Source organism: Carassius auratus, chromosome 32 (assembly GCF_003368295.1).
Source record: "Carassius auratus strain Wakin chromosome 32, ASM336829v1, whole genome shotgun sequence".
NCBI lineage: Eukaryota > Metazoa > Chordata > Actinopteri > Cypriniformes > Cyprinidae > Carassius > Carassius auratus.
This window is the reverse complement of record NC_039274.1, coordinates 3268906-3294040: the sequence shown is the minus strand read 5'-3', so window position 1 is coordinate 3294040 and position 25135 is coordinate 3268906. Positions and strand designations below refer to the sequence as shown.

The 25135-nt window shown below is 36.9% G+C and overlaps 4 protein-coding genes and 1 pseudogene across 10 annotated transcripts; 3 read left to right on the top strand and 2 right to left on the bottom strand.

Annotated features, from left to right (window-relative positions):
- The first annotated feature begins 2222 nt into the window (after positions 1–2222).
- On the top strand, positions 2223–3226 carry LOC113051354 (huntingtin-interacting protein K-like). The gene is made up of 4 exons (XM_026215017.1): positions 2223–2420; positions 2745–2800; positions 2884–2935; positions 3019–3226. The coding sequence occupies exons 1-4, from the start codon at positions 2259–2261 to the stop codon at positions 3112–3114; spliced, it is 366 nt and encodes a 121-aa protein (XP_026070802.1). The 5' UTR covers positions 2223–2258; the 3' UTR covers positions 3115–3226.
- Positions 3227–3302: 76 nt separating this feature from the next.
- On the bottom strand, positions 3303–8069 carry LOC113051353 (microfibrillar-associated protein 1-like). The gene is made up of 8 exons (XM_026215016.1): positions 7844–8069; positions 7013–7229; positions 6799–6931; positions 6531–6718; positions 4508–4777; positions 4260–4419; positions 4094–4183; positions 3303–3710 (listed from the first exon to the last, which is right to left on the bottom strand). The coding sequence occupies exons 1-8, from the start codon at positions 7914–7916 to the stop codon at positions 3531–3533; spliced, it is 1311 nt and encodes a 436-aa protein (XP_026070801.1). The 5' UTR covers positions 7917–8069; the 3' UTR covers positions 3303–3530.
- A 952-nt stretch (positions 8070–9021) lies between these two features.
- Positions 9022–10341, bottom strand: LOC113052468 (guanosine-3',5'-bis(diphosphate) 3'-pyrophosphohydrolase MESH1). Of its 2 annotated transcripts, none has more exons than XM_026216898.1 (5): positions 10210–10341; positions 10003–10119; positions 9869–9924; positions 9475–9715; positions 9022–9391 (listed from the first exon to the last, which is right to left on the bottom strand). In XM_026216898.1, the coding sequence occupies exons 2-5, from the start codon at positions 10115–10117 to the stop codon at positions 9261–9263; spliced, it is 543 nt and encodes a 180-aa protein (XP_026072683.1). In that variant the 5' UTR covers positions 10118–10119; positions 10210–10341; the 3' UTR covers positions 9022–9260. The 2 variants fall into 2 exon arrangements, with proteins under 2 accessions (XP_026072683.1, XP_026072682.1); XM_026216897.1 differs by having other exon boundaries at positions 10003–10122; positions 10210–10339.
- Positions 10342–12255: 1914 nt separating this feature from the next.
- On the top strand, positions 12256–16428 carry LOC113051352 (vacuolar protein sorting-associated protein 33B-like; annotated as a pseudogene).
- A 510-nt stretch (positions 16429–16938) lies between these two features.
- On the top strand, positions 16939–24393 carry prc1b (protein regulator of cytokinesis 1b). Of its 6 annotated transcripts, none has more exons than XM_026215012.1 (14): positions 16940–17081; positions 17616–17748; positions 17834–17956; positions 18713–18946; positions 19049–19219; positions 19294–19443; positions 19566–19713; positions 19808–19944; positions 20013–20108; positions 20627–20773; positions 20981–21091; positions 21391–21498; positions 21617–21724; positions 23937–24393. In XM_026215012.1, exons 1-14 carry the CDS (start codon positions 17071–17073, stop codon positions 24006–24008), a joined length of 1749 nt encoding a protein of 582 aa, XP_026070797.1. In that variant the 5' UTR covers positions 16940–17070; the 3' UTR covers positions 24009–24393. The 6 variants fall into 6 exon arrangements, with proteins under 6 accessions (XP_026070799.1, XP_026070797.1, XP_026070795.1 ...); XM_026215010.1 differs by having other exon boundaries at positions 21617–21790; XM_026215011.1 differs by having other exon boundaries at positions 21614–21724.
- The last annotated feature ends 742 nt before the right edge of the window (positions 24394–25135 follow it).

Genomic DNA, 25135 nt, shown 5'->3' with positions numbered 1-25135 from the left:
ACCGTTTTTGTGAGAGAGGAACACTAGCATGCTGTTCAAACAAAAGCTTGGCTGACAACATACAGTGCAAATCACTCAGCTACACCCATGAGAAACATTTGACCCATGTTATTTCATGGGTCTTAAGAAATGAAGAGAAAATTCCTCACAGACGCATACCCTTTCACAAATTAAGGCTTTAAAAAGGTCTTAAAATTGGAGTTGAATTGTCTTGACTTCATATTTCTTTAGTTTTTCAATACAGATAAACTAATTTCATTTTGATCAGTTTCTCAGAAAACTTTGCACCTCGGTGTACCTTGATTTAAATTACATTTATGCATTTTGCAGACGCTTTTATCCAAAGCGACTTCCGGTGCTTCAGGCTATCAGTTTTTACCTCACATGTGTTCCCTGGGAATCGAACGCACAATCTTGCCCTACTAATGCAATGCTCTACCACTTGAACCACAGGAACACTAAGAATTTTAAGAAGATTTAAGAACAGTAAGATTTAAGAATCTTTACACATCTGCAATGGAAAACAAGACAGAAATCATGAGGAAAAGCATCACTTTTTGCCATGTGATCAGAAGGTTTCCATACTCTAGTTTTTTTATTTTACTTTTTTATATAAATGAACTACAAATTAATGGCAATATTTTGTTAGCTGTATTTTCACACTTTGAAGTGTTGCAATAAGAACTCCTTGTCTGCTCCTTAGACTTTTACATGTACAGATTTTTATTGTATTGTGTTGCCATTAGTATATTCCTCAGATTTTCTCTGCATGCCCTCTTCTTCTATTGACTAATTTACAGCCACAGCTCAATCCCATCCTCACTGAAGCATGCTGTCCTACTAAATTAAAAATCGAGCTACATTTTAGGTCAATCTCTAAATGCTAAAGCTCACACAGTGCTACCATCACATGCAGGAAAGCTTACTTGGGCCCAGCAACAGCGACAAAACACTTCCCACTGATCAGGCTGTCAGAGGAAATCTCCAAGTCCAATGGCTGTCAGAGATCAATCGTACAGTAGAATAAACAGATTGGAAATGATGGGGAAAGGCTTCCTATAAAACCTTTGCAACATTCCTTAAAGATGGCAAACATGCACTTCAGGTGTGTGCTGAAAAGGCTTCCTTTTTTGTTAAGCTGATTACGAGTTGAGGAGGAAGAAAAACCCAGGTGGAAGAGAAAGGCACATAGTAACAGTGTAGTAGTGTTTGTCTTCAGTAAACCTATTAAGGGATGAAAATAGTTACGAGAAAGCTTTTGAAAAGAGACACTTCTGAACCTATAAACAACATCTGTTTGTCTGTAAGTGTAACTAAGCATGTTTTTATTTCTAAATGAAAAACAGAACTGCCATAACTGTCTGATGATGCTTAAAGTTTAATTGTGAGGTAAAGCAGCAGATGAGTGTCACTTGGATTGATTTCTAGAAAACATCCCAGAATTAATTTGGGTGAGAGAAGGAGAATTTGTGTTATCTTAAAGTTTTAATCTCTCCTGGCACCAGTGACTGTCACCCTTTGGCTTGAGCAATGGTTTCCCACTATTTGTATTGTGTTTTGAAAAAATTTCTCCTTTTTTATTTATTATATGTTGAAATTTAAATTTTAGAGAGTATTATAGATTATTATTATGTTATTTTAATTTCTGGATGGCTATTGGGATATATATGGGATATATATTGGGTGATGTTCTCAAGGGGCAAGATGAAGTGTTACAAGATGTGTGTTGATGGAAAATAGTGATCTGTGACCTAAATATGTTGAATATCACATTTTTTGTGTGTGTTTTTAGTTGCCATATCTTCAATTAACATATGGGCAGTTAAATATATAAACAAATCTGCATGAAAACTTTCAGATGGATCTTTTTCACTGGGATTTTGCTTTGTCTGTCATCGGTTATTCAATTTACACATTGTCAAAATACAAATTAGTAGTTGTTTTAGTATATTACATTAATGACACTTTTTAATCATATAAATATTAATTGGAATTAAATCAAAAGTAATTTTACCCTTCTTTTAATGTTTTACATTTTGTGTAACATCTAAATTAGGAAGCATTGACATTGGCTGATGCATCATATCGCATATGTTTTGTATCTTAATATGTAACAGCTTAAAAATACATTTATGTTATTTATTTATAATTGTTTTTTTGTTTTTTTTTAAACATGTGACCTCTACAGAGTGTCACATGAATCTCAGTCCGGGTGTTTTCAGCGCTGTTTTGCGTTCCGACTGTGTGACGTAGCAAACATGGCGGCTGAGGGAGATGTGGATCTGGACCTGGAGGCTGAGGAGAACTGCACGGGAAAACCGACAGAAAAGCCCCGAAAACATGATAGTGGAGCTGCTGATTTGGAAAAGGTTACGGACTATGCGGAGGAAAAAGAAATATCAAGCTCCAACTTGGAAACGGTGAGTTAATATAAGTATCAGAAGCTAATGAAGCTAGTCTGGTTAGCCGAGTAACCATGTGTATGTGTGCAAGGAGTAACGTTAGACTTGAGTGTTATCACCGACTGAGACACGACCTCCAGAATCATTACATTAATAGTTTGGTGTTTCAGCAGTGAATTGATCTAGTGAGCTAAGAAGGCAGAAGTGAGGTGTAGTTTCAGCTCACAATATATCTTCTTTGACGTGCTCAAGCCCAAAAAACATTTGCGCATCAATGCTGTTATTTTAATTTCTGAATCATTGTACCCATTGTTGATGTGTTTTTGACATGTGGCTTTGAAGGCCATGTCCGTGATCGGAGACAGAAGATCCAGAGAACAAAAGGCGAAACAAGAAAGGTGAACATTTTTGATATCTGGTTACTATCCTCTGCTATATGACTGTGGTTAATAAAGCATCACCATGTTTTTCAATTCCACAGAGAAAAGGAACTAGCTAAAGTAACAATAAAGAAGGAAGATGTGGAGCTCATTGTAAGTATGCACAAGTGTATTTCCATGCCAGATTGGTGAATTTAACATGGAGCACAATAAATCAGCTGTCATCTTCCTGGCAGATGGGAGAGATGGAGATTTCTCGAGCAGTGGCGGAGCGCAGTCTCAGAGAGCACATGGGGAATGTGGTGGAGGCGCTGACCGCACTGACCAACTGAGTGGATCTGAGATGTTACGGACACATTGGACTGCCCTCTTCCTGCTTTTGATGAACCTTTTCTTTTCACACTGTACTTATTCTGTAATAAAGGATGCTTTTTTTAAACAGTCTTTACCATTACCCCTTCCCTCTTTGCATTTCTTAGAAGCTCCAACCCTCTTTTCAGTGATACATTCCAGAATAAACCAATGTCATAGTAATTTATTGCTGTAAAACAGAAAGTACATTATCCCAGGACCTAAAGCCTCGGAATCAATCAATTAAATGTTTCGTAGGTGTATACAGTTCAAATGCAATAAAGATTTGATGTCTTTGTTATGAGGTTTCTCCAACACTGAAACAAAGGTGACAGGAGCAAAGAGGTTTAAAAGTCACCTTGTTTGAGGTGAATGTGCTCTTCTAGCATAAATAAGATTACGTCTTCCTCTTGTGCACCGTTGGCCGATCGAACACGTCTCTCACGCCGCCTGCCTTCTGCTTGAAGAACTTGCTGTTCTGAGCACTCTCCTGAGCCCAGGCAGAGTCAAATGAAGTGGTGTCCTGATCCACCAGATGTGTGTATTTTGTACGTCCTGAACGTCCAAAGTTTTTGACCTTCAAAGCACATTGAATAATTAGTCATATAAGTGTTACACACGGATGCTAGGTTTAATAAAACGGGTTCTCCACTTCTCGGCTCATCAAGGTCTTCGGTGTAATCAGAATGACACAGACAGTTGAGTTTGAGCAAGCTTGGAGCTAAACTCTACAGGAAAGAGTTTACAAGCCCTGTTCTAGAAGGTAGTTGCTACATATAACTGTACTCTCAAACTTAGAGTCTCACACATGACATGGGGAAAATGTGCGTCGACCTGTGTGTGTTTAATATTGCTAACTTTGAAAAACAATCTGATTTGAAGAATTTAACTATACAACTCGGCTATAAAATGGCATCAACGCCGAGACCAATATGATGAATTCAAATCGATGGCACTGACCTGCATGACTTTGGGTAAGATTGTTTTGTTGAAATGGTCCTCGAGAGTTGGAGCGCTGAAGTCTCTCCTGAAGACATCTTGCTCTTCATCCTGCAGAAAAGATTAAATAGAAGTCATACAACGAGAACCGATTATGATCAGGTAATGATGATTGCTCATTACTCACCAAGAAAAACGCTCCTCTGTGATAGTACTTCTGCAGAAACTTGTATTTGCCCTTTGCTGCTTTGTTGGTGATGAGTTTTCCATTTGTCCGCAGTTCTGCTCTACGCTCTTCCTCGGTAAGATTGCGAAACCTCTCGATTTCTGCTTTCTCTTTCTCTATTCTGTCATTTTACAAAATGCCACGTGGGGGTTATCATTTGTGTTACTAATGTGAAACAAAACTGTTTTGCATAAATGAGGAGTACTCACGCTTCTCGGTCTTCTCTGTCCCTCTTAATACGCTTCAGTTCTCTCACTTTCCAGGCCTCGTACTCCTCCTCCTCGTTTTCTCCATCAGTGTCCAGAGCATCAAGGGCAGCCAGAGTACGTTTGTTCTCCTCGTACTCTTTCTTGGCCTCCTCCTCTACGATCTTCAGCGTGTAGCGACGCCTCTCTTCAGCTTGTTTTTTGGCCTCGATTTCCAGCTCTTTCTGATGCTGCTCCTCTGCTTCTCGTTCTGCAACTGTTACTCTGTCCTTCCTGAGAAGTCATTGATAAGAAATTATAGAAATCGCAGTGTTATTTACTTTCATTATTATTTCAATACTTTATTCATATAATGAATTAGATTGTATTTTTACATTTCAATATATATATGAGCAAAAGCAATCTTTATACCACACCTGTACAGCGGACACACAAAAATAGTGTGTAACTTTTAACTATAATGTGCTATTTATATTTGATTTGATGATCAAAATAATTTTGTGAAATATTATTGCAATTTAAAATAAAAGTTTTCTATTTTAAAATATTATTTATTCCTGTAAAGGAAAGCTGAATTTTTAAGTGTCACATGATCAGAATTCATCGTAATATGCTAATTTATCATCAATGTTGGAAACATTGCTGCTTAATATTTTTTGGGACCTGTGATAATTTCCAGGGTTCTTTATAAAAAAATAAAATAAAAAAATAAACTTTTTTTTTTATTTTTATACTTTTATTCAGCAAGGATGTGTTAAATGGACAAAAAGTGATAGTAAGGACTTATATTGTAAGAAAAGATTTCTAGTTTTAATGAATGCTGTTCTTTTTAACTTTTTTATCAGCCTAATCAAAGCAGCACAATAAAAATATTAAGCAGCACAACGGTTTCAACTCTGGTAATCAGAATATTTGTATGATTTCTGAAGGATCATGGGACACTGAAGACTGGAGAAATTATGGTGAAAATTCAGCTTTGCTTCACCAGGAATACATTACATTTTAAAACAGGCTATATTAAAATAGGAAAGCAATATTAGAAATAGCACAGTTCACAATATTACTGATTTTTTTTTTTTTTTGATCAAATAAATACAGCCTTGATGAGCATAAGTGACTGCATTAAAAAACAAGGTAAATTATTTATTAGCTTTATAATATAGGCCTAACGTAATATAATATCAAAACAAACTGAAGCATTTAAACAGAGATCTGAAAGTTAAATATTTTAAAAGAAAAAAACATGAACGTGAATTCTTCTGTAGCTATCTAAACATCCCAAAGAAGTGTAGTTTGCACAATACACCTGTGTCAGACTGTAAATGTATCAGAGTTTTGTTACAATTCTGTGCCCATCATCCACTATATCCAGCACTTAATCAAGTCATTCTTCTTTAAAACATGAGGACGTTTTATTTCACGTCATTACGTTTGCGTTGACTCTCGATTATATCGATTTCCTCCAAACCCATTGCAGTATTCAGTTTCTACTGCGACTCATTTGGCGAACATCATGCTCTTTCTATGAAACCTGAAAACCTAATTCACTGGTTCTAACTCTATAGCGATTAACCCGAACATTGCAATTTCGTTTTTACTAGAATTGACGCGTGTGCACAGCACATTATTTCTTCTGCATGTCCGCGGTGGAAGAAGTGCATGACCACGCACATGCACAGCTTAGAGGGAGCATTGTTTACCGGTATGAGAAGTTTCAAAATTAGCAGTAAATTACACATAATGTGCTCTGTGTGAACGCAGAACGAGAGTATGAGTTCAGAACACACTGATGTAAGATATCTACTCTGAGCCAATCATAACATTCTGACACTGATGATGCATTTACTCCACGCGGTGTAGCTTGGTTTGAAGTCGTCTAATATGATGTCTTGGAGCCAAAAACAGCTGCATGAATTCATTGTTTAGAAAAAAAAACTTCAGACAGATTTGGAACAACTTTACAGTGAGTAAGTGACTGTAATGGTGATCTGTCCCTTTAAGGTTCACTTATGTTTAAGAAACTCACTTGCGGATAAACACCGGTTTTAACCGAGGCTCGGCTTCATCCTCACTGTCTGTGTATTCCTCGTACTCTGACTCGGATTCAGATTCATCACCAGACTTCCCCTCCTCCTCCACCTCCAAGACCTCCATTTCCTCGTTCTTCCTCTCTTGTGCACGCTGACGCATCATTGCTCTCCTCCTCTCAATCTCCTAAACAGGACAGAAGACATCAAACCACTTATCTGTAAACTCATCTAGCTTTTCCTAAAAATTCTGTTCCATTGACCCACTTCGTCGTCGACTTCCTCCTCTTCCTCATCTTCGCTGCTCTCCTCTCGCTCGGGGTGCCACGTCCCTTCATCCGAGTCCTCACTGCTCGGAGCGATCAGCTCTGGCTCTGCTATCTGCCTGTGTCTCGCAAGCCTGCAGAAGCATTTCACATTAACACCAACACATCCCTATCACAACTGTATTAATTGTATTGCACAGATGGATAAGCTGTACCTTTCTTCAACGTCTTCGGTCACTCGATTCTGGAGACGACGAAGACGAGGATCCGATTTCTCCTCCTCTTCAATCTCCATCTCTGGCTCGGCCTCCTTACCCTTCTTAACAAATTGGAAGTCCTCCTCTTCTTCATCTGAGGACTCCATCGGGGCGTAGTCTGGACGCTTTCCCGACACATATCGCTTCACCTTCACCTTCTCCATAGAAATCTCACCTGAAGTTAGATTAAAAACAAAAAAACATTGATAGGGTCATAAGCTGTTTTTAGTATGGAAACTGATAGGAGTTTTCAGCATGTTTTGTCATTTTACTTGGTTGCCATTTAATAACTAAACCCCTGTGCTGGTCTATTCCAAAGGTTCCAAGTGCAGTAACTGTATGAAAAATAAACTACGGTTACTGATATACATCTTGGTAAAACAGCAGTACCTTTACATTTGTATTATTTATACTGATGCATTTAGGAGTATTAATAATACACAACAACACTGGTCACATTTAACAAAACTTTAATTGCATTTCATACCAGTGCATGTATTAAATATAATTCAGAAATGTGTAACGTTATTAAAAGGCGGCTAAATTCTAATCACTTGCTTTGGCTTCATGTTTTCTCAGACATACTTAAATGTAAAAGTCTGCCTAACTGTGTGTAGAAAAAAACGATCAAAACAAGCTAACTTTCGAAACTAAATATACGAGACGAGATCCGCTTACAACAAATACAATTCAACTGCACGGGATTTATTTTTGTTTAAGCCTAAGACTGTCATGTTTTCGTGTTAACACATGCTAATAGTCAACGGTTTCTCAAACAAATAACGTTACCTTTTTCATTGCGGATCGGCACGGCTCCTGCCGTCGACTGAATCGGCGGCTGCTTGGCGTTTGATCCTGACATTTTGGACACTTCACGCGGGTCCCTTTACACTAGAAAAAACACAATCGCTGAACGTCCCCGTAAAAATATTGTTTACAGTCCTTTATCGACAAACACGGACGCCCCGGAAATTGTACGCCAGTAGGAAAGCGCACAAAAATACTCCCCCGGAAACACTGATCTGTTAAGTAGTTCCTACCTGTAATTGCACTTCTGTTATTCAACACATTTGTGTCCTGTCCTTCCCGTTGATGATAAGCTGAATGATAGCAATCAGGTAAAAGCACGGTATTTCTAAAAATATGGATTAAAATGTATGCCCCCCCACCCCCACCCAAATGAATGCGATTGTCTTCAAGCAGTGTTTGCTCTCAGGATTGATTTGCCATTTAATAACCACTATAGAGGTTTATTTCAGTCTTGAAGCCTCATACAGTTTTACCGTAGAAACATTAATAGTAACTATTTCACAGTAATTTGTGAAAACTAAACTATGGTTACAACAATAAATATCTTAAAAATATAATAAAGCAGCATATTTGATATTTTTATTATTCATATTGATCCATTAAGGAATATTAATAAACAACAACATTCGTCACATTTAACAACACTTTAATTGCTTTTTATGTCTGTGCATGTATTATACACTTTTTCATATTATTAAATACAATTTTTGAATTAAACCTTAATAATAAACCATTCACCCGCCCTGATGTTGTTCTGCATGACTTTATTAAGTGGAACACCAAAGAAAAAGTAGAGGAAGCCTTCCTTACTCCACCCCAAAATGAAAATGTTGTCGTTAATCACTTACGCCCATGTCGTTTCAAACCAGTAAAAGCTCAGTTTGTCTTCGGAACACAATTTAAGATATTTTGGATTAAAACCGGGAGGCTTGTGACTGTCCCATTGACTGCCAAGTAAATTACACTGTCAAGGTCCAGAAAAGTATGAAAGAAATCGTCAGAATAGTCCATCTGCCATCAGTGGTTCAACTGTAACGTTATGAAGCCACGAGAATGATGATGTCTTTCATACTTTTCTGGACCTTGACAGTGTAATTTACTTGGCAGTCAATGGGACAGTCACAAGCCACCTGTTTTTCATCCAAAATATCTTAAATTGTCTTCTGAAGACGAACTGAGCTTTTACGGGTTTAGAACGACATGGGGGTAAGTGATTATTAATTACAAAATTTTCATTTTGGGCTGGAGCATCCCTTTAAAGTCTCCTCTTGTGTTCCACAGAAGAAAGACTGACTTCCAGGTGACCTGAACTTTCCCTTTATTCCATGATGATCAGTTAAAAAAAAGAAAAGAAAAAGCACCATCATTTAATTTCAACCAGTGGCTTGTGACATCATCATAACTGCACTCCTCTCTCCAAAAAGAGCTGCTGCATTTTCTCCTCGAGTGCTGCATTGGTCCCACGGAGGCCTTTTACCACTTGAGAAGCCCACACAAAGTATTCTTGAACCCTTTCTGCCGTCCAACCTGCCAACACAGATGCAGGACACAAACAGTATCATGACAGATCATATTTGCATTCATCCTGAGCAGCAGTTTCAATATCTCACCAGACGGAGTGCAACGATTGAGGTCCCGCAAATTATACAACTTGTCAGCTAGTTTCACCAGCTTGGCCTGATGGCTGCGGTGCGGTGCGTGCTCCACTTGCAGCCGCTTCCTCTCCTCTTTTGGTAATGTCCTGTCATCAGTAACCTCCTGGACGATCCTCGTCACAGTTGGTCCAAACACAGCCTCCAGCTCCTCGAAGCTTGTGTCAGTGTCCTCGACGGTGTCATGAAGCAATGCAGCCTGCACACAAGAGCACACAGATCAACCACATACATTACATTAGCCTCTACCATTACTGCATGGTTCATCAAATATAACTCTTGTTATTTCTTCGCCAATGACGCATTTTTAGATCATGTACAAACTCATATGTTCTGTAAGAATCTGACTCACTTGTAAAACTTCAATATCTGTAATTCCACCCTCGTGACTTAAAATCCTTGCCACCCCTGGAAAGACGAGAAAAGCAGCTTTATTTCCATGAGTCTGTGGGAATATAAGTGGCTGAAGCGTCTGTTGTACAGTACCTATGGGGTGATTGATGTATGGTGTGGCATCAGGATCTTTGCGGCGCTGATTGCGATGTTTCTCTGCGGCGAAGTTGATCGTTTCCAGCAGCACCGCGGTCGACGAGGAGCTCATAGCTACTTTAAAGTAGAATAAGAGATTAAATGCACCTGATGTTTTTTATAAATAGTTCAGTTTCAATACATAACCCAGAACATATAACTCACTTGTATATTAAAAACAAGAGTAATTTTACGATATAGTTATGTTGTTTGTGTATAGAACACGGTTGTTTTGTGTCCGCGAGTCTAAAATGTTCGTAGTGAAACAAGCGAGTCGTGAAATAATTGTTCGTTTTATTTGGATCTTTTCAATGAATCAATTCTAGGGTTGAAATGAAACAAATAACTGAAAACAGTACACATATGTTAATATGTACTACAGGTTTATCAATAAACATATAAACTATGATAATAATAACTATACTTCTATTATAAGCGTGCAAAAACCATTTTATCTAAGTGATGGATTAGTTTGTCTGTTTATTGTCGCAAATGACTTTTTCATGATGAATCATAGGGAAATGAATCGTGTGAAATAACAATAAACACCTGCATTAAACGAAAAACGTGGTAAAAAGAGATATGTGCCTACATGTACAGTTTTTCTAAACGTTTCAGAACCTCCGAAGTCCAAATGAATCACTGGCTTTGCTGTTCAAAAGAACCGATTCGCGGAAATGAATCGGACTGTCAGATTGCGAAACCACACCCGGAAAAAGGTGGACGAATTCATTGCTTATCATACTTGTAATTTTGAATGAATGTTTAATAAAAAAAAAAAAAAAAAAAAAAAAAAAATTAATTGCTTTTTGTATACATGCAAATTTAATCAATTCGGATGACTACAATTGTGTTATTATTGTGGCTGACTTGCAATGTGTAATTGGATATTCCGAAATGTTGTTACAATGTGTAAATAAAATAGTCTGAGCTGCTAAAGGGAAAACCAGCCTCAATGACATGATCACAATCCAGACAGAAGCTGCAGTGATTGTCATTCTGCACATGCAGCTTCCACAGATAGGAGTGACAGTAATCTTATAGATAAATGTTTTACAGGTTTATACAGCTGTGGAAAGTGTGGTGGAATCTCTCCACATGGCACACACAGAGTGGAGAGATGCTCCTGAGCTGCCTGACTTCTCTCTGCTCAAAAGACTGACCAGAGACCAGCTCATCTTCCTGCTGGAGCAGGTGACACGACCATCCACTGCTACTTTCAATTCTTCTACCTCCAAAACAGTACTTTCCATTCTGAATTTGTATTTTAAGTGTCAGCATGTATGTTTTGCAGTTGCCAGGGAAGAAGGATTTATTTATTGATGCAGATTTGATGAACCCTCTTGATCGAATAGCAAATGTCACAATCCTCAAGGGGGGGGGGGTTTCACTCAATATCCTGTTAATCTTGAGTACCTATAGAGTAGTACTGCATCCTTCATAACTCCAAAAAGTCTTTAGTTATATTATATTCATAAGAGAAAGATAGTCTGTACCGATTTTTCCCGGAAAAACACGACCGGCTGGAGGCGTGACGTGTGGGCGGAGCTAAAGAATCACGAGCGCCAGTAGGCTTTTGCGTTGAGAGCATTTGGGGCTCGAACCCGGGTCTCCGATGGGAGGCGGACGCACTAACAATGAGGCAGAGATATTTTAAGCAGTTTTACTCACCGCCTGTGGTTCCAACACACGATCGTGACCCTTTTTCGTTGGGATTGCATCATCCTTAAGAAATAAACGATACGCAAATCCAGCGTCAAACTGGGCCTTATTTGTAAAACAAGCATTTTCGAAATGCAGGGAACAAACACAAACACTTGCACAACTCCGTTGATGCTCTGTAAAAATAAACTCCATCCATTGGTCCCTTAATGCTGTTTTTTTTTTGGTAATCTGTGCAGGGTTGTCTTGCCCTGGCAACCAAAAACACACTTCTTTTGTGACATTTCGCGACGCTCTCGCTCTGATCAGTGTCTGTGCTCTCTATGCTCTGCTATACGGGAGCGTGCGCTCTTTCGGCAGACATGCCCCTAGGACCCATATAAGGAAATTCCGCTCCATCTAACGTCACACAGACCCATACTCGCCAAAAAAACTTTCCGAAACTTGTGACAAACTGGAAGGAGTTTTTTGGGAACGAAAATACTCCTTCAAACATACAACTTAATTTTTGAAACTTTGTCCATGTTTAGCATGGGGATCCAACTCTTGATGAAATAGCATTTCACCCCCCCTTTAAGGTACGATATCAGGCATACAATTATAGGAGAAAGTATTGGCTAACTGTCTCTCTAAATGTCTAGCAATTTCTATATTCTGCAAATGTGTATTCTACCAAGTCTACGCTTGATTTCGCCTTTAGCAACATGAAGTCGACAAACTGTACAAAGTTGAGCTGAAGCCAAATGTCAGCAGTTCAGACCAGTAAGTAAAATGATGTTTTTAACAAGCAAAAACAAGGTTTGTTTATATACTTCCTCTCTGAAATATAAATATTTTTTCTCTCTCTCTTTTTTTCTTTTCTTTTTTTTGTGCTATGCCGTTCTTTACAGTTTTATGCATGTGAGACGGTTTTGGAAGAGCAGGGTGTCTATTGAGGTAGATTAAGTGTGTTCATGTTTCTGTCTTTGGCACTGTGTCTACTAATACAAACATTAACTATGATAATAGCATAACATTTATTTGAAAAAGACCTAAAGGTCATAAATCTCTTTTCAGAGTTTAGATGAATTCAGTGTATCCTTGCTAAATAAAATATAAATTTTTTAACTTTTGACTGGTGGTGTAATTTATGAGTAATGGTTGATATATGAGTAATTGTTCTTTGATTCATCAGGAGGGAGACCAGCGCTGGGTGACCACTGCAGGAAGTGCTCTACATCTTTTACAGTCTGTCTGGTTCCTTCTCAAAGGTGTATGGTATTGGTAGATGTGCCAAGGTGAAGATTTGTGACAAAACCCTTCTCTTCATAGATGAACAGATTTTGGTGGAGGAAAATCAAGGCAGTCTTTCTGTTGTAATAACTTGCAGAATTTGTATTTTAATATTTTAGATGTGGACTTTGTCACTCCTCTCTGCTCTCAAGTTGTGTATGAGGGATTGGTAGAGGATCTTTTTAGAATAAAATGTGGTAAGCAAGCAATTTTATATAACATTTTTTTGTTGTAGTTGTTTAAAACATGTTCATGTCTGTCTATATAACAGGGATAATTCTGAAATTCTTGTGTTCATCTTTTTTTAATGTTATTTTGATTTTGTTTCTAGGCAGTGTGGAGTTAGGACCTGATGTCACATCCTCTGACAAGAGCATCAAAGTATTGTTTAACTCAAGATAAAGTAAGCGTTAGATAGACTTTATATAATTGACAGTGGATAGTAACTGCTATTTGAAAAAAATGACCCTGCTTGTTTAATTCATCAGGTGTTCAGTGAAATAAGGAACGGGCATTTCTCCAATGTGTTTGGCTTTTTAAGTCAGAAGGCCAAAAATTTTCAAACAGCGTATGATGTAAGTGCCTGCTACTGATGGCATGTGTTTCATAGCATGTTAGGATACATTTGAGCATATTCTCAGTGTTACACCAATAATCAAAAAATGTGTGAATTGGTAACAGAAACGGCGTGGGATGGACATCCAGCAGATGAAGGCATTTGTTGCAGATGAACTGAAAGGACTGAAACAGGAACATCGTCTTCTCAGTCTCCGTAAGTAGTGTATACACTACTGCTTAAAAGTGTGTGGTCAGCAAGGATGCATTCAGTTGACCCTGAAGTGACAGTTATAACACACACACTCTTACAAAAGCTGTTTTTTTTGTGCTCTCAATTAAAAAAATCCTGGCAGTCATGATTTCCACAAAAATGTTGATAATAGCAAGAAATGTTTCTTGAGCACCAAATCAGCATATTAGTGTTTTCTTTCAAAAACATGTATAAAATCTCTCCGCAACCACATTTTTGAATGGACGTGAATGTTAAATATATCATTTGGCATCATAAATAGAATAAACCCTGTTAAGTTATTACAGTTTCATGAAAATAATGAAAACAGTTTCTTAGTAATAAATAAAAGTAGTCCACTAGATATTGGTGCAAGTGAATCCCTGATGAAGAAGAAAACCAAGCAAGATTTCCAGGAATTGTTAAAGACTGAACACTGTAAGATGCCTTGATAATTATGAGATCACACAAATACGAAATCTACAACATCTCACTCATTTCTGTATCTCCTCCTCTTTTCCAAACATTAGCATTACTTGAAGGCTTTGAGATCCGTGAGTGTATCACCTACACTGAAGAACATATCAACAGACAGGTATGAGAAAACAAGGAATGTTATTGTTATGAGACACTGGTGTAATAATGCTACAGTGATAATCATGCTTGAGGAACCTCTGTCCATCAGGTGTCAATGATTGACAGTCTTAGACTCCTTTGCCTGTTGTCCTTCACAGAAAATGGTGAGTCTTATCTACAAATTCCATGGCTAAGGAGGTTTATGTCAACAGTTTCTGTTAAATATTGCATTCAATTCCCCGACAGGTCTTTTGTCCAAAGATTATAGATCTCTTAAAGCTCAGTATCTTTTGTTCAGAGTTATGGTATAGAGCACCTGCTGACGTTTGCAAACCTGAGGCAGCTGGGTCTGCTGGAAAAACAGCAAGCTGGAGAAACACTGACAGTCAAGGAAAGTGAAGTGGGGAAAATTGTCAATGACAAGAGTGTAGGTGAGAAAGTGGACAAGTGCACCCTCTCATTCACTCTCTCACTCATATTTATTACATTGAATACATTGTACACATTCATGCACTGGGTAGAAGGTTTCTTATGTTTTCTGTTCAGGCAGGGAAGCTGACTGATGCCTTTTCCTCACTGGCTAAGAAGAGCACTTGCTCTGGTTAGGTAACATACGATATTTAATTACTATGAGGAATGAAAAGCAGTAAATATTAACATCATGGTCATCTCCTTTCTACACCTACAGGTACCAAAGTCTGGTGAGGAATATGATCTCAGCGTTCCGTGAGACATGGCTTATGTTTTCAGTGGTGCTTATATTCCTCTGAGCTGCAAACTGATGGAACAGGTTAGCTTTAAAAAAAGGCTTTGAATGCTTTGCCCTTTTTCCTTTCTTCCTCGATCTTGCTAAACAGCATTTTACAGTGTTTGCTTCTGGCCCGTGCTGTCTGCAGGTTTTGGAGAGAGATGGTTGGACAGGTCTGGAGGAGGTTACACGCATGCTGAATGGACAGGAATTTGCTGTAACAGGTTTGAACAAAGCATTTGTTTGCATAAAGCTTTATATGATGATTGTGAGCTATGTAAAGTTATAATATGGTGGTGTAGCAGTTCAGAATATATTCATTATTGTTTGAAATTTGTAAAACAAAATTGTCAGTTTTCTTATGTTTAGAAAAATGCGATTATTAATAATAATTTTATTGATGTTTTATTTTTTGCTATCAAGCATAAACGTCCCCCTCATCTGTCCTGTTTTTGTTTCAGGTGGCAGTAGTAGTTCAGAAGCCAGGAACAAAAACTGATGCTCAAAGGATCGTTCTAGTGATGTTCCTTGGTGGCTGCACCGTCTCTGAGATCTCTGCACTCCGGTTTCTTGGCAAGGAAAGAGTTGAAATATTCTAGAATCTATTTTGTGTTTTTATAGGTACTTGTTACGTAAAACATATTGAATATATGGTTAATATAAAATTGTCCATTTGAAAGGTTCCAGATTCATAGTGGTCACTACAGCCATCACAAACAGTGCACGGCTTCTGGAAGCATTACTGGATAACAGTGCTTGAGTCTGAGACATCATTCCCGAGAAAACACTCTATGATCAACTCCAGGAGAGGGCAAACAGGACAGAACATGCCCGGATTATCCCGGACATCTGTATCATCCCCAAACAAATGTACTGTTAGAGGGGATGATGATTATTCTTAAAGGGTTAGTACACCCAAAAAGCTCAACTCTGCCAACCTTTTATGCACCCTCATGTGTTTCAAATCTCCATGACTTTATTTCTTTTGCGGAACATAAAAGAAGATATTTTGAAGAATGTTTGTTACCAAACAGCTTTTTTGTGACCATTGACCTTGTATAGAAAAACACTGAAATGTTTCTTGATTTTTTTTTTTATTTGTTTCACAGAAGATAGAAAGTCATGCATGTATGGAATGGCTTGAGGGTGAGTAAATTACGACAGGATTGTGTTTTTCGGGTGAACTGTCGCTTAAACTGTCTGCACAAGTGTCCTCTGAATTTATGCGTGGATAATTGGCAAACATGGGATATAAAAAACTGCACTCTATAAAAATGTTTTATACTCTCTGTCTCTGTCCAGTACTTGCCATGCATGCAGTAACTGAATAAACTGATCAATAAAGCAGTTACTGGTGTCAGGTGTGTCTTTTAGTGAATTGGCCCAGTGAACCCATTTGCTATGTGTATATTTTCAAGTCAAATTTAATTCATTTATTTTTTTAAATTACCAACAATAAGAAAATAAGCACAGTGCACAAATATTGTACATGCCATACACTTTGTTATGAGATGTATTAGATATGTTGAATATTATTTATAATCTAACATCATAAATGTAAAGCGTCTGCTAAAATGAATAAATGTAAATGTAATCTTGTATGAAAAGCAGTAAAAAAAAAATGGGTGTGGAAATGAAATATAAATGCAATAAACAGAGACATTTCAATATATTTGTTATACGAAGTCGGAAATAATGGACCACAACAATTACTTATTTATTGTTATACAATATTCATGGGAAAAAATCAGGAGTGGTCGTTTAAAAACGTTTCTGAGGTCATGACGGAAGAATCTGACACATCATCGCGCATGCGCTGGAAACCTCGAATCAGCCAATCAGACGAGCGACGCTCTCTCGACGCGTATTTTGAATTGGACAGAAACGGTTACGCGCACAGTCGGAGTGCAAGGACTGTACAGTCACTTATTCCTGTATAAAACACAAATAAACAAGCGAAAAGCCTTGTCTTGGGGTGAAGATGAGGAAGAGGTGAGTACGTTTGCTGCTATATTTTAATTTGGGGGTGTTTATCTACCCATGCTGAGGCAGATTTATACGCGTGTCATTTGATCAAATTGTAGTTTGAGCTGCTGCTTGTTTTGAAGATGACATTTGGCATTGTAGCTTGTGTTAATCCACACACGCGATCATTGACATAAATTACATGTCATTTAACTTTCTGAGAGTCACGTTACTGCCGTCGACAGATATGTTGTGATTTCAGCTCCACTCCAGCTCGTTTGGGTGGGTAACGTTAACGTTATTCATATAATGTCATCATGGCAAACATGACTCAGTAAAGCAGTCAGTTATTCAGTGCATTCACTGAATGAATACATGACAATGTATGAAAATGTTTATTGAAGTTTCTAAACAAGTTAATGTTCATATCGAGATTTTTATGTACATAATAATAATAATTAATGAACCCCATTTCGGTTGGATATCTTTTAAGTACATATCTGTCAACGAATGGATATTTATCAGCAATGAATGTTCTGTTCTTTATCTCAATGATTTTAGTGAGGTGATTGCTGCAGAATCAGTGGCATGTCTGAATAAAGCTCTCTGCCATCTGAAGGACATCTGGGAGGAAATCGGCATCCCTGAGGACCAACGATTAGAAAGAACAAACGTGGTCAAGAATCATGTCAAAGTGAGTACTTGAGCAGCATCTGAGCATTTGGTGAATCCAATGAAAGAGTGTTTTGATGGGTTATTACTGAAAACGTGTCCTTTAGAGTCTTCTGGACATGATGATTGTGGAGGAAGAGAGTCTGCGGAAACGACTGAGGACAAGTATTGAGAAATGTCAAAAAGAGTTGAGTCAGTTGTGTTTGGAACTGCAGCTCCCCCCATTTCAGGTAATTTATTCTGGATACATACGTTACATGACACCATGTTAACCAGAAACAAAAAGGTTTTGAATAAAGTTTGGAACTGAGATTTTCTTTCTTTTGTTTTTGAAAGCAATCTCATACCCTCACCAAGGCTGCTTTTATTTTTTATTTTAAAAAATACAGTACACTACAGTGCACTAAATGTTGAAAACAGTTGTTAAGCTTAATATTTGTGTGGAAACTGCAATTTTTTTTTGTTGTTGTGATATTTCTAAAGTAAAAAATAAATAAATAATATAAATATATATGTGTGTGTGTTATCACTTTTTATCTTTTTGATCCTTGCTGAATAAATGTATTGGTCTCTTTAAAAATCTAACTTTCCCCGAACTTTTGAAAAGTACTATATCAAGGTTTCCACAAAAATATTAAGCTGCACAACTGTTTTCAACATTGATAATAACCGAAATGTTTCTTGAGCACCAAATCAATAATTTCTGTAAGATCGTGTCATTTTAAAATAATAAGTGGTTATTTTAAATGATATTATTTCACAATATAACAGTTTTTACTATTATATGAGGACTATCATAATTACTACTATTATTGATCAAATAAATGCAGTCTTGGTGAGCATGAATGATTCCAAACTTTTGATCAGTAGAACATTTCTTTATAGCTAATTCACTAAAAACCACAGAACTCCAATTTTGATTGTATGAGGTCACAACAGAATGTAGAAAAATATTTTTTTGTGGTTCTGGTTCATAATCATTTTAGGAGGACAGAAGTAGCACAATGCTACAGCAGGAAAAAGACCTCCGGATGCATGTTGAAGTGATGTTAAAGGAGAAAAATCAGAGAATGCAAGCGCTCAAAGCCTTAACTGAGCAGGATCAGGATCTCTGTGACGTGCTCTGCTTCCAGCCGTTTTCTGTCTCTGCCGGTTCTGTTCCTTCCCTGGAACAACTGGACAAATTCCGTCAACACATCTCCTCTCTCACTGCTGAGAAAGTATGACATTAAGTCTTTGTTTTAAATACTGCGCTCTTATAAATGTCTTAGCATTTGAAGTATTGTGTTCAGTTTGATATATAGTGTTTCTTATGTTTAAAGGAACGAAGACACAAGGAATTTGTCACATTGAAGAAGCAAATAATACTTTGCATGGATGATCTGGATCAGTTGCCTGAGACTAGTTTTGAAAAGGATGTCGTCTGTGAAGATGAAGAGAGTTTTTGCTTGTCTAAAGAAAACATTGATTCACTCAAAGTCCTCCTTCACCAGGTACAACATAAGCTCAGTCTGACATACTCGAAACATTATTAAGCAGTTATATAATACAGTATTGATCATTTCAGTTGGAGAGCAGAAAGGCAGAGAATGAATGTGTCTGTGGCTCTTATCGGGAGAAGATCCATGAACTATGGGAACGGTTGCAGACTCCACAGGAAGAGCGTGATGCAATGTGTGAACACATGACCCTGTCAAAGCAAAGAAATATGCAAGCTGTTAGTAACCTTTTGACTTTTTGCTTCTATGAAAAACACATTTACCCCCCCCCCCCCTTACCTTAATTATACAAAATGAACACTGAACAGATAACTAATTTTTTTATGTCCTCTACTGTCAGTTACAAGCTGAGGTCAGACGTCTTGAAGAACTGAAGCTTAAAAATATTCAAAACGTTACCGAGGCCATTCGGAATGAGATCGCTGTGTTCTGGGATAAGTGCTTCTATAGCTCTGACCAGCGGCAAGCTTTTGTGCCCTTTTATGATGGTGAGTAGTCATTTTCTATATTACATTGTTGACTCCAAAATCTGCCTGTCTTTTGTAATGAAATAAAGATTTAAAGGTTGCTTTTTTTTCTAAGATGATTTCAGCGAGGAACTCCTGAGCTTACATGATGCAGAAATAGTGCAGCTTAAACAATATTATGAGGATCATAAAGATCTTTTTGAAGGTGTTCACAAATGGGAGGAAAGCTGGAGACTTTTCTTGGAGCTTGAAGTAAGTTGTACTAACTGAAAATATTCATCATATGCTTTTGCATATCCTAACTCTACATTTTGTGGTAGGAAAAGGCCAAAGATCCATCCAGATTCACCAACAGAGGAGGAAACCTTCTTAAGGAGGAGAAACAGCGGGCTGATCTGGTCAAAAGTCTCCCCAAGGTAACTATGACACGTGTGTGTGTGTGTACACACTGCCATAAATTAATATTTTATTTCCGCAAGGATGGATTGGATTGAATTGAAGGCTTTTACATTCAAAGATTTTTTCTTTTGCACTTTCTATTCATCAAAGAATCCTGAAAAAAATTATCATGGTTTCTACAGAAATATTGAGCAGCACAACTGATACCTAACTGAACATTGATAATAGAAATGTTTCATGAGCACCAAATGAACATATTAGAAGGATTTCTGAAGGATCATGTCACACTGAAGACTGGAGTAATGATGCTGAAAATTTAGCTTTACATCACAGGAATAAGTTACATTTTAAATTATATAAAAATGGAAAACTGTAAATTGTAATAATATCTCACAATATTAAGGTTTTTAATTCATTTTTGATCAAATAATTACAAACTTGGTGAGCATAAGAGACTTTATAAACCGTGCCAACACAAACCTTTTGAATGGTAATATGCTATAAGCTTGGTAGTAACTGAGTCTCTCTCATTTAGCTTGAGAAGAAGCTGAAGGCTGAGATTGAACAGTGGGAACATGAACAGAACCGAGAGTTTCAGGTGAATGGTCAAAAGTTCATGCAGTTTGTCACTGATCAATGGGAGTTGTACCGGCTGGAGAAGGAGCGGGAAAAACAGGAGCGGGTATGTATTTATTTAACTTTACTGGGCATAGGAATTTACATGTATTCTAGAGCTGTGAATTAAGTGTGACTTTGATGCATTAACCCAAATTTTAAAAGCAGTTGGTATTCATGAATTGTGCATTATAAAAGAATGACCAGTTGAAAACCATGAGAAAGATTTATATTAACATTGATGGATTTTAATAATACAAGAAGTTTCTTGCAGCAACTAAAGAAGAGCAAACAGACGGAGGTGGACATGGTCTATGGTACTGTGGTCCGGACACCAACTAAACGAAGATTTCTGGGAAGCACAACACCTTGTAAAGCTCGAAAGGTAAGTACAAAAGGATTTTAATTATTTATTTCCTGATGAAGACGTCAGATTTAAAGTCAACGTGGAACCCTGTTCGCAGCCCATTTTACACGTAATGGGTCTAATTTGTGAGTGAAAACCAGCGTATCAGTAGAAAACATGCAAGGCAGGACTTGATCTATTTAATGTTTTTTCCATTGGGAATTGACTGGGTTGTGAAAAGTTCACATTGACTTTATTCTCTTTACACACCTTGATGCACAATATATTATGAATTAATGCATGGCTGTTGCAGTATTAACTCTTTGGCTTTTCCTCAGCTTAACGCTACGTCCAGTACTGGCACTTCTAACAGCACTATCCGATCTGTCTTTGGTGGTACTGTCTGCCATTCTCCTATATCGCGCCCTCCGATTTCAGCATGCAAGGTCAGTGCATGGCCATAACAAAACTACTGTACTCAAGCTTAACTAATTTGCTCAATCCTTTACTGATTAACTAAGTTAATGTGTTACATCTTCCTCTACGTGTCTTCTTTCAAAGCAGGGTAATGTGAGGACACCAGGCCACGGCAAACCTCCTCATCAAGGTTTGCTAGAACGCAATAAGGAGAATGTCTGTCATCTAACTGGTGGCGTGGCTGGAATGACAAAGGTACCAGCTAGTCCACAGCGTAACTTCAGCATTAACTCTGTCGCAAGCACCTATTCAGAATTTCAGGTAAACTCTTCATCTTCTTCATCAGCAACTCACAGTCTGGACAAAGAGAGCAAGAGCTTGAACTCTATTGTGTTTTAAAGGAATAGCTCATCCAAAAAAAAAAATTTGCTGAAAATTTACTCATCCTCAGGTTATCCAAGATGTAGATGGCTTTGTTTCTTTATCAGAATGGATTTGGCAAGACATTTGCATTACATCATTTGCTCACCAGTGGACTGCAGTGAACGGGTGCCATCAGAATGAGAGACCAAAGAGCTGATAAAAACACAATAATCCACATTTAATCCACATAAATCTGCGTAATCAATTAACATCTAACATGAAAGAGATTTGTGTAATAAACAAATCCATTATTAAGATGTTTTTAACTTGAAACTGTTGCTAAAATACAAGTCTTTTATCCATAATATTGGTTTCTCTAGTTAAAAACTGTTCTCATCTGAATCAGGAGAGAGAAATGCATGCACGATTTTCAAGAGACAACAGTTCTAAACAAAATTTATCTGGATTTTGATGTGGGAGGACAACAGGGTATGGACTCTAGGAAATGTTATTATGGATTATGGACTTTTACCAGAAGTGACAGTTTAAAGTTAAAAAGTGTAGATAGTTTTTTTTTTTTTCAACCATGCAGCTTTTCACTTCACAAGATGTTAATAAATGGTCTGGAGTGGATTATTGTAATGTTTTTATCAGCTGTTTGAACTCTCATTCCAGTAGCACCCATTCACTGCAGAGGATCCATTGATGAGCAAATGATGTAATGATAAATGTCTCAAAATCTGTTTCCACAAAGAAACAAACTCCGCTACATATTGAATGGCGTGAGGGTGAATGAAGTTTCAGCAAATTTTTATTTTCGTAGAACTATTCCTTTAACAGGGTTTCTGCGAGGTCTTAAAAACTCTTAAATTTAGTTTTATATATTTTTCAAATATAAGGCCTTAAAAAGTCTTTAAATTGTACAAGAAAATATTACTTATGATTTCAAGAGGTCTTAAAGGGTTAGTTCACCCAATAATCAAAATTATGTAATTAATAACTCCCCCTCATGTTGTTTCAAACCCGTAAGACCTCAGTTTATCTTCGTAACACAGTTTAAGATATTTTAGATTTAGTCCGAGAGCTCTCAGTCCCTCCATTGAAAGTGTGTGTACGGTATACTGTCCATGTCCAGAAAGGTAATAAAAACATCGAAGTAGTCCATGTGACATCAGAGGGTCAGTTAGAATTTGTTGAAGTATCAAAAATACATTTTGGTCCAAAAATAGCAAAAACTACGATTTGATTCATCATTGTCTTCTCTTCCGTGTCTGTTGTGAGAGAGAGTTCAAAACAAAGCAGGTTGTCATATCCGGTTCACAAACGAATCATTCGATGTAATCAGATCTTTTTGAAGTTCACCAAATCGAACTGAATCTTTTTAAACGGTTCGCATCTCCAATATGCATTAATCCACAAATTACTTAAGCTATTAATCTTTTTTTAATGTGGCTGACACTCCCTCTGAGTTCAAACAAACCAATATCCCGGAGTAATTCATTTACTCAAACAGTTTTTTTGTGCTATTTTTGGACCAAAATGTATTTTTGATGGTTCAAAAAATTCTAACTGACCCTCTGATGTCACATGGACTACTTTGATGATGTTTTTCTTACCTTTCTGGACATGGACAGTAGACCGTACACACACTTTCAATGGAGGGACTGAGAGCTCTCGGACTAAATCTAAAATATCTTAAACTGTGTTTCGAAGATAAACGGAGGTCTTACTGGTTTGGAACGACATGAGGGTGAGTTATTAATTACATAATTTTGATTATTGGGTGAACTAACCCTTTATATTTGGGGACAGAAAGACCAGAATTGCGATATGGCTTAATGTGTTGATTGAACTTCAAAATTAAACTGCTCTTTACACCCTAATTCACACTTCTTACCAAGACTATCTGTATTTATTTATAATTCAGGTAATGCCTGACTGCCAACATCTGTCATTCTTTGTTCTGCCATAGTGAATTATGTTTTTATATTGTATTCCAGGCTGTAAATATATCCAGAATATGTTATGCATAACTTAATTGTTCCATGAGAAAACATATTTACAGGTCAAAATGTCTATTTATCTGTAATTTTTCTTGTCACAGCGAGACCTCTCCAAGTCATCTAAATCAAAACATGTAGCTGAAATCCTGAACTCAACCATCATTCAACTTTAACTCTACTGCATGCAACACTTTGTGCTATTAGGACTGGAATCTTTAGATGATGGCTTATGGGCTCTTGTTCTTTATAGCTATGCTTTTTTTATATGTAAATGAAGGTAATATATATTTAAATTTCTCTAAGGTATTCTACATGTATGTTCACTTTAACACTGACAAGCACTGCTTTTTCAGTACTTGTAACAATTGCATTTTAATGTTACAAATGTTCAGCTGTCCCTAACAAATTAAGACTTTAAAAAAATAAATTTATACTAGTTATTCCTCAGTATTGTCAATACACAGTGTATTTTATGGTATGATTTTGAATGTTTTGCACAACGTAAAATACTTTATTTCATTCTTTAAAGTATTGTCCAATTCACTACATAAAAGTTCACTTTTGAACATTCTGTGAGTCCTGTCATTATTTTAGTCAAACTATTTCTTCTATCAGTAATATTTAAGATTTCTCTTGTTTTATTCCAAACAAGTTGCTGTTTTATGTATTTAAGCAGTTGTTATATTCCACAAGCATGTAAATTCACATTCAGTTGTTGCTCTTACTTTGCAATTTGTTAGCAAGTTACATCACAAACTGCATATTTAAATAACGGATAATAACAATGGAGTCACTGTAATAGGTCTCACTATAACTTCTCTATTTTACATATCTTTCTTTTCAAGCACGAAATGATTAGAATAAAAATATAAAAAATACATTTTAATAGGAGTCTTAATCTTTATAGATTTTAAACAAGTATATTTACAGAAGAAAAAAATCTGCAGTTATTTGGAAATCATGCTTTTTGATTTCACCGATAAAAATAATTATAAACAGTCTTATGTATTATCGCATATATAAAAGTAAACTTACAAATATAAACCCCAACGTTTTTCTAACGGAGTTAAGTGGGTAGATTTCATTATATTACACGGTCTACATTTGATGGACTTCTTAAAATGCGTGTATAACTGAAGTATACATGTAATTATATATATATATATATATATATATATATATATATATATATATATATATATATATATATATTTGACTTTATTAACTTTCTGCTATTCTTGGTTTTTATGTCATAAAATGTTCTCTGATTTAAAAAAAAAAGAGAGATTTAAACAGAAAC

Excerpts from the sequence above, each read along its gene's own strand:
- LOC113051354 (XM_026215017.1), top strand. The coding sequence starts at position 2,259 with ATGGCGGCTGAGGGAGATGTGGATCTGGACCTGGAGGCTGAGGAGAAC. Across the intron at positions 2,801-2,883 it reads CAAAAGGCGAAACAAGAAAG|AGAAAAGGAACTAGCTAAAG; the intron begins GTGAACATTTTT and ends TCAATTCCACAG. Across the intron at positions 2,936-3,018 it reads AGGAAGATGTGGAGCTCATT|ATGGGAGAGATGGAGATTTC; the intron begins GTAAGTATGCAC and ends TCTTCCTGGCAG.
- LOC113052468 (XM_026216898.1), bottom strand. The coding sequence starts at position 10,117 with ATGAGCTCCTCGTCGACCGCGGTGCTGCTGGAAACGATCAACTTCGCC. Across the intron at positions 9,925-10,002 it reads ATACATCAATCACCCCATAG|GGGTGGCAAGGATTTTAAGT; the intron begins GTACTGTACAAC and ends TCGTCTTTCCAG. Across the intron at positions 9,716-9,868 it reads CAGATATTGAAGTTTTACAA|GCTGCATTGCTTCATGACAC; the intron begins GTGAGTCAGATT and ends TCTTGTGTGCAG.
- prc1b (XM_026215009.1), top strand. Across the intron at positions 18,947-19,048 it reads CCTCTCTCACTGCTGAGAAA|GAACGAAGACACAAGGAATT; the intron begins GTATGACATTAA and ends TTATGTTTAAAG. Across the intron at positions 20,109-20,626 it reads TGGTCAAAAGTCTCCCCAAG|CTTGAGAAGAAGCTGAAGGC; the intron begins GTAACTATGACA and ends TCTCTCATTTAG.
- LOC113051353 (XM_026215016.1), bottom strand. The coding sequence starts at position 7,916 with ATGTCAGGATCAAACGCCAAGCAGCCGCCGATTCAGTCGACGGCAGGA. Across the intron at positions 6,932-7,012 it reads ACCGAAGACGTTGAAGAAAG|GCTTGCGAGACACAGGCAGA; the intron begins GTACAGCTTATC and ends ATGCTTCTGCAG. Across the intron at positions 4,778-6,530 it reads AAACCGGTGTTTATCCGCAA|GAAGGACAGAGTAACAGTTG; the intron begins GTGAGTTTCTTA and ends ATGACTTCTCAG.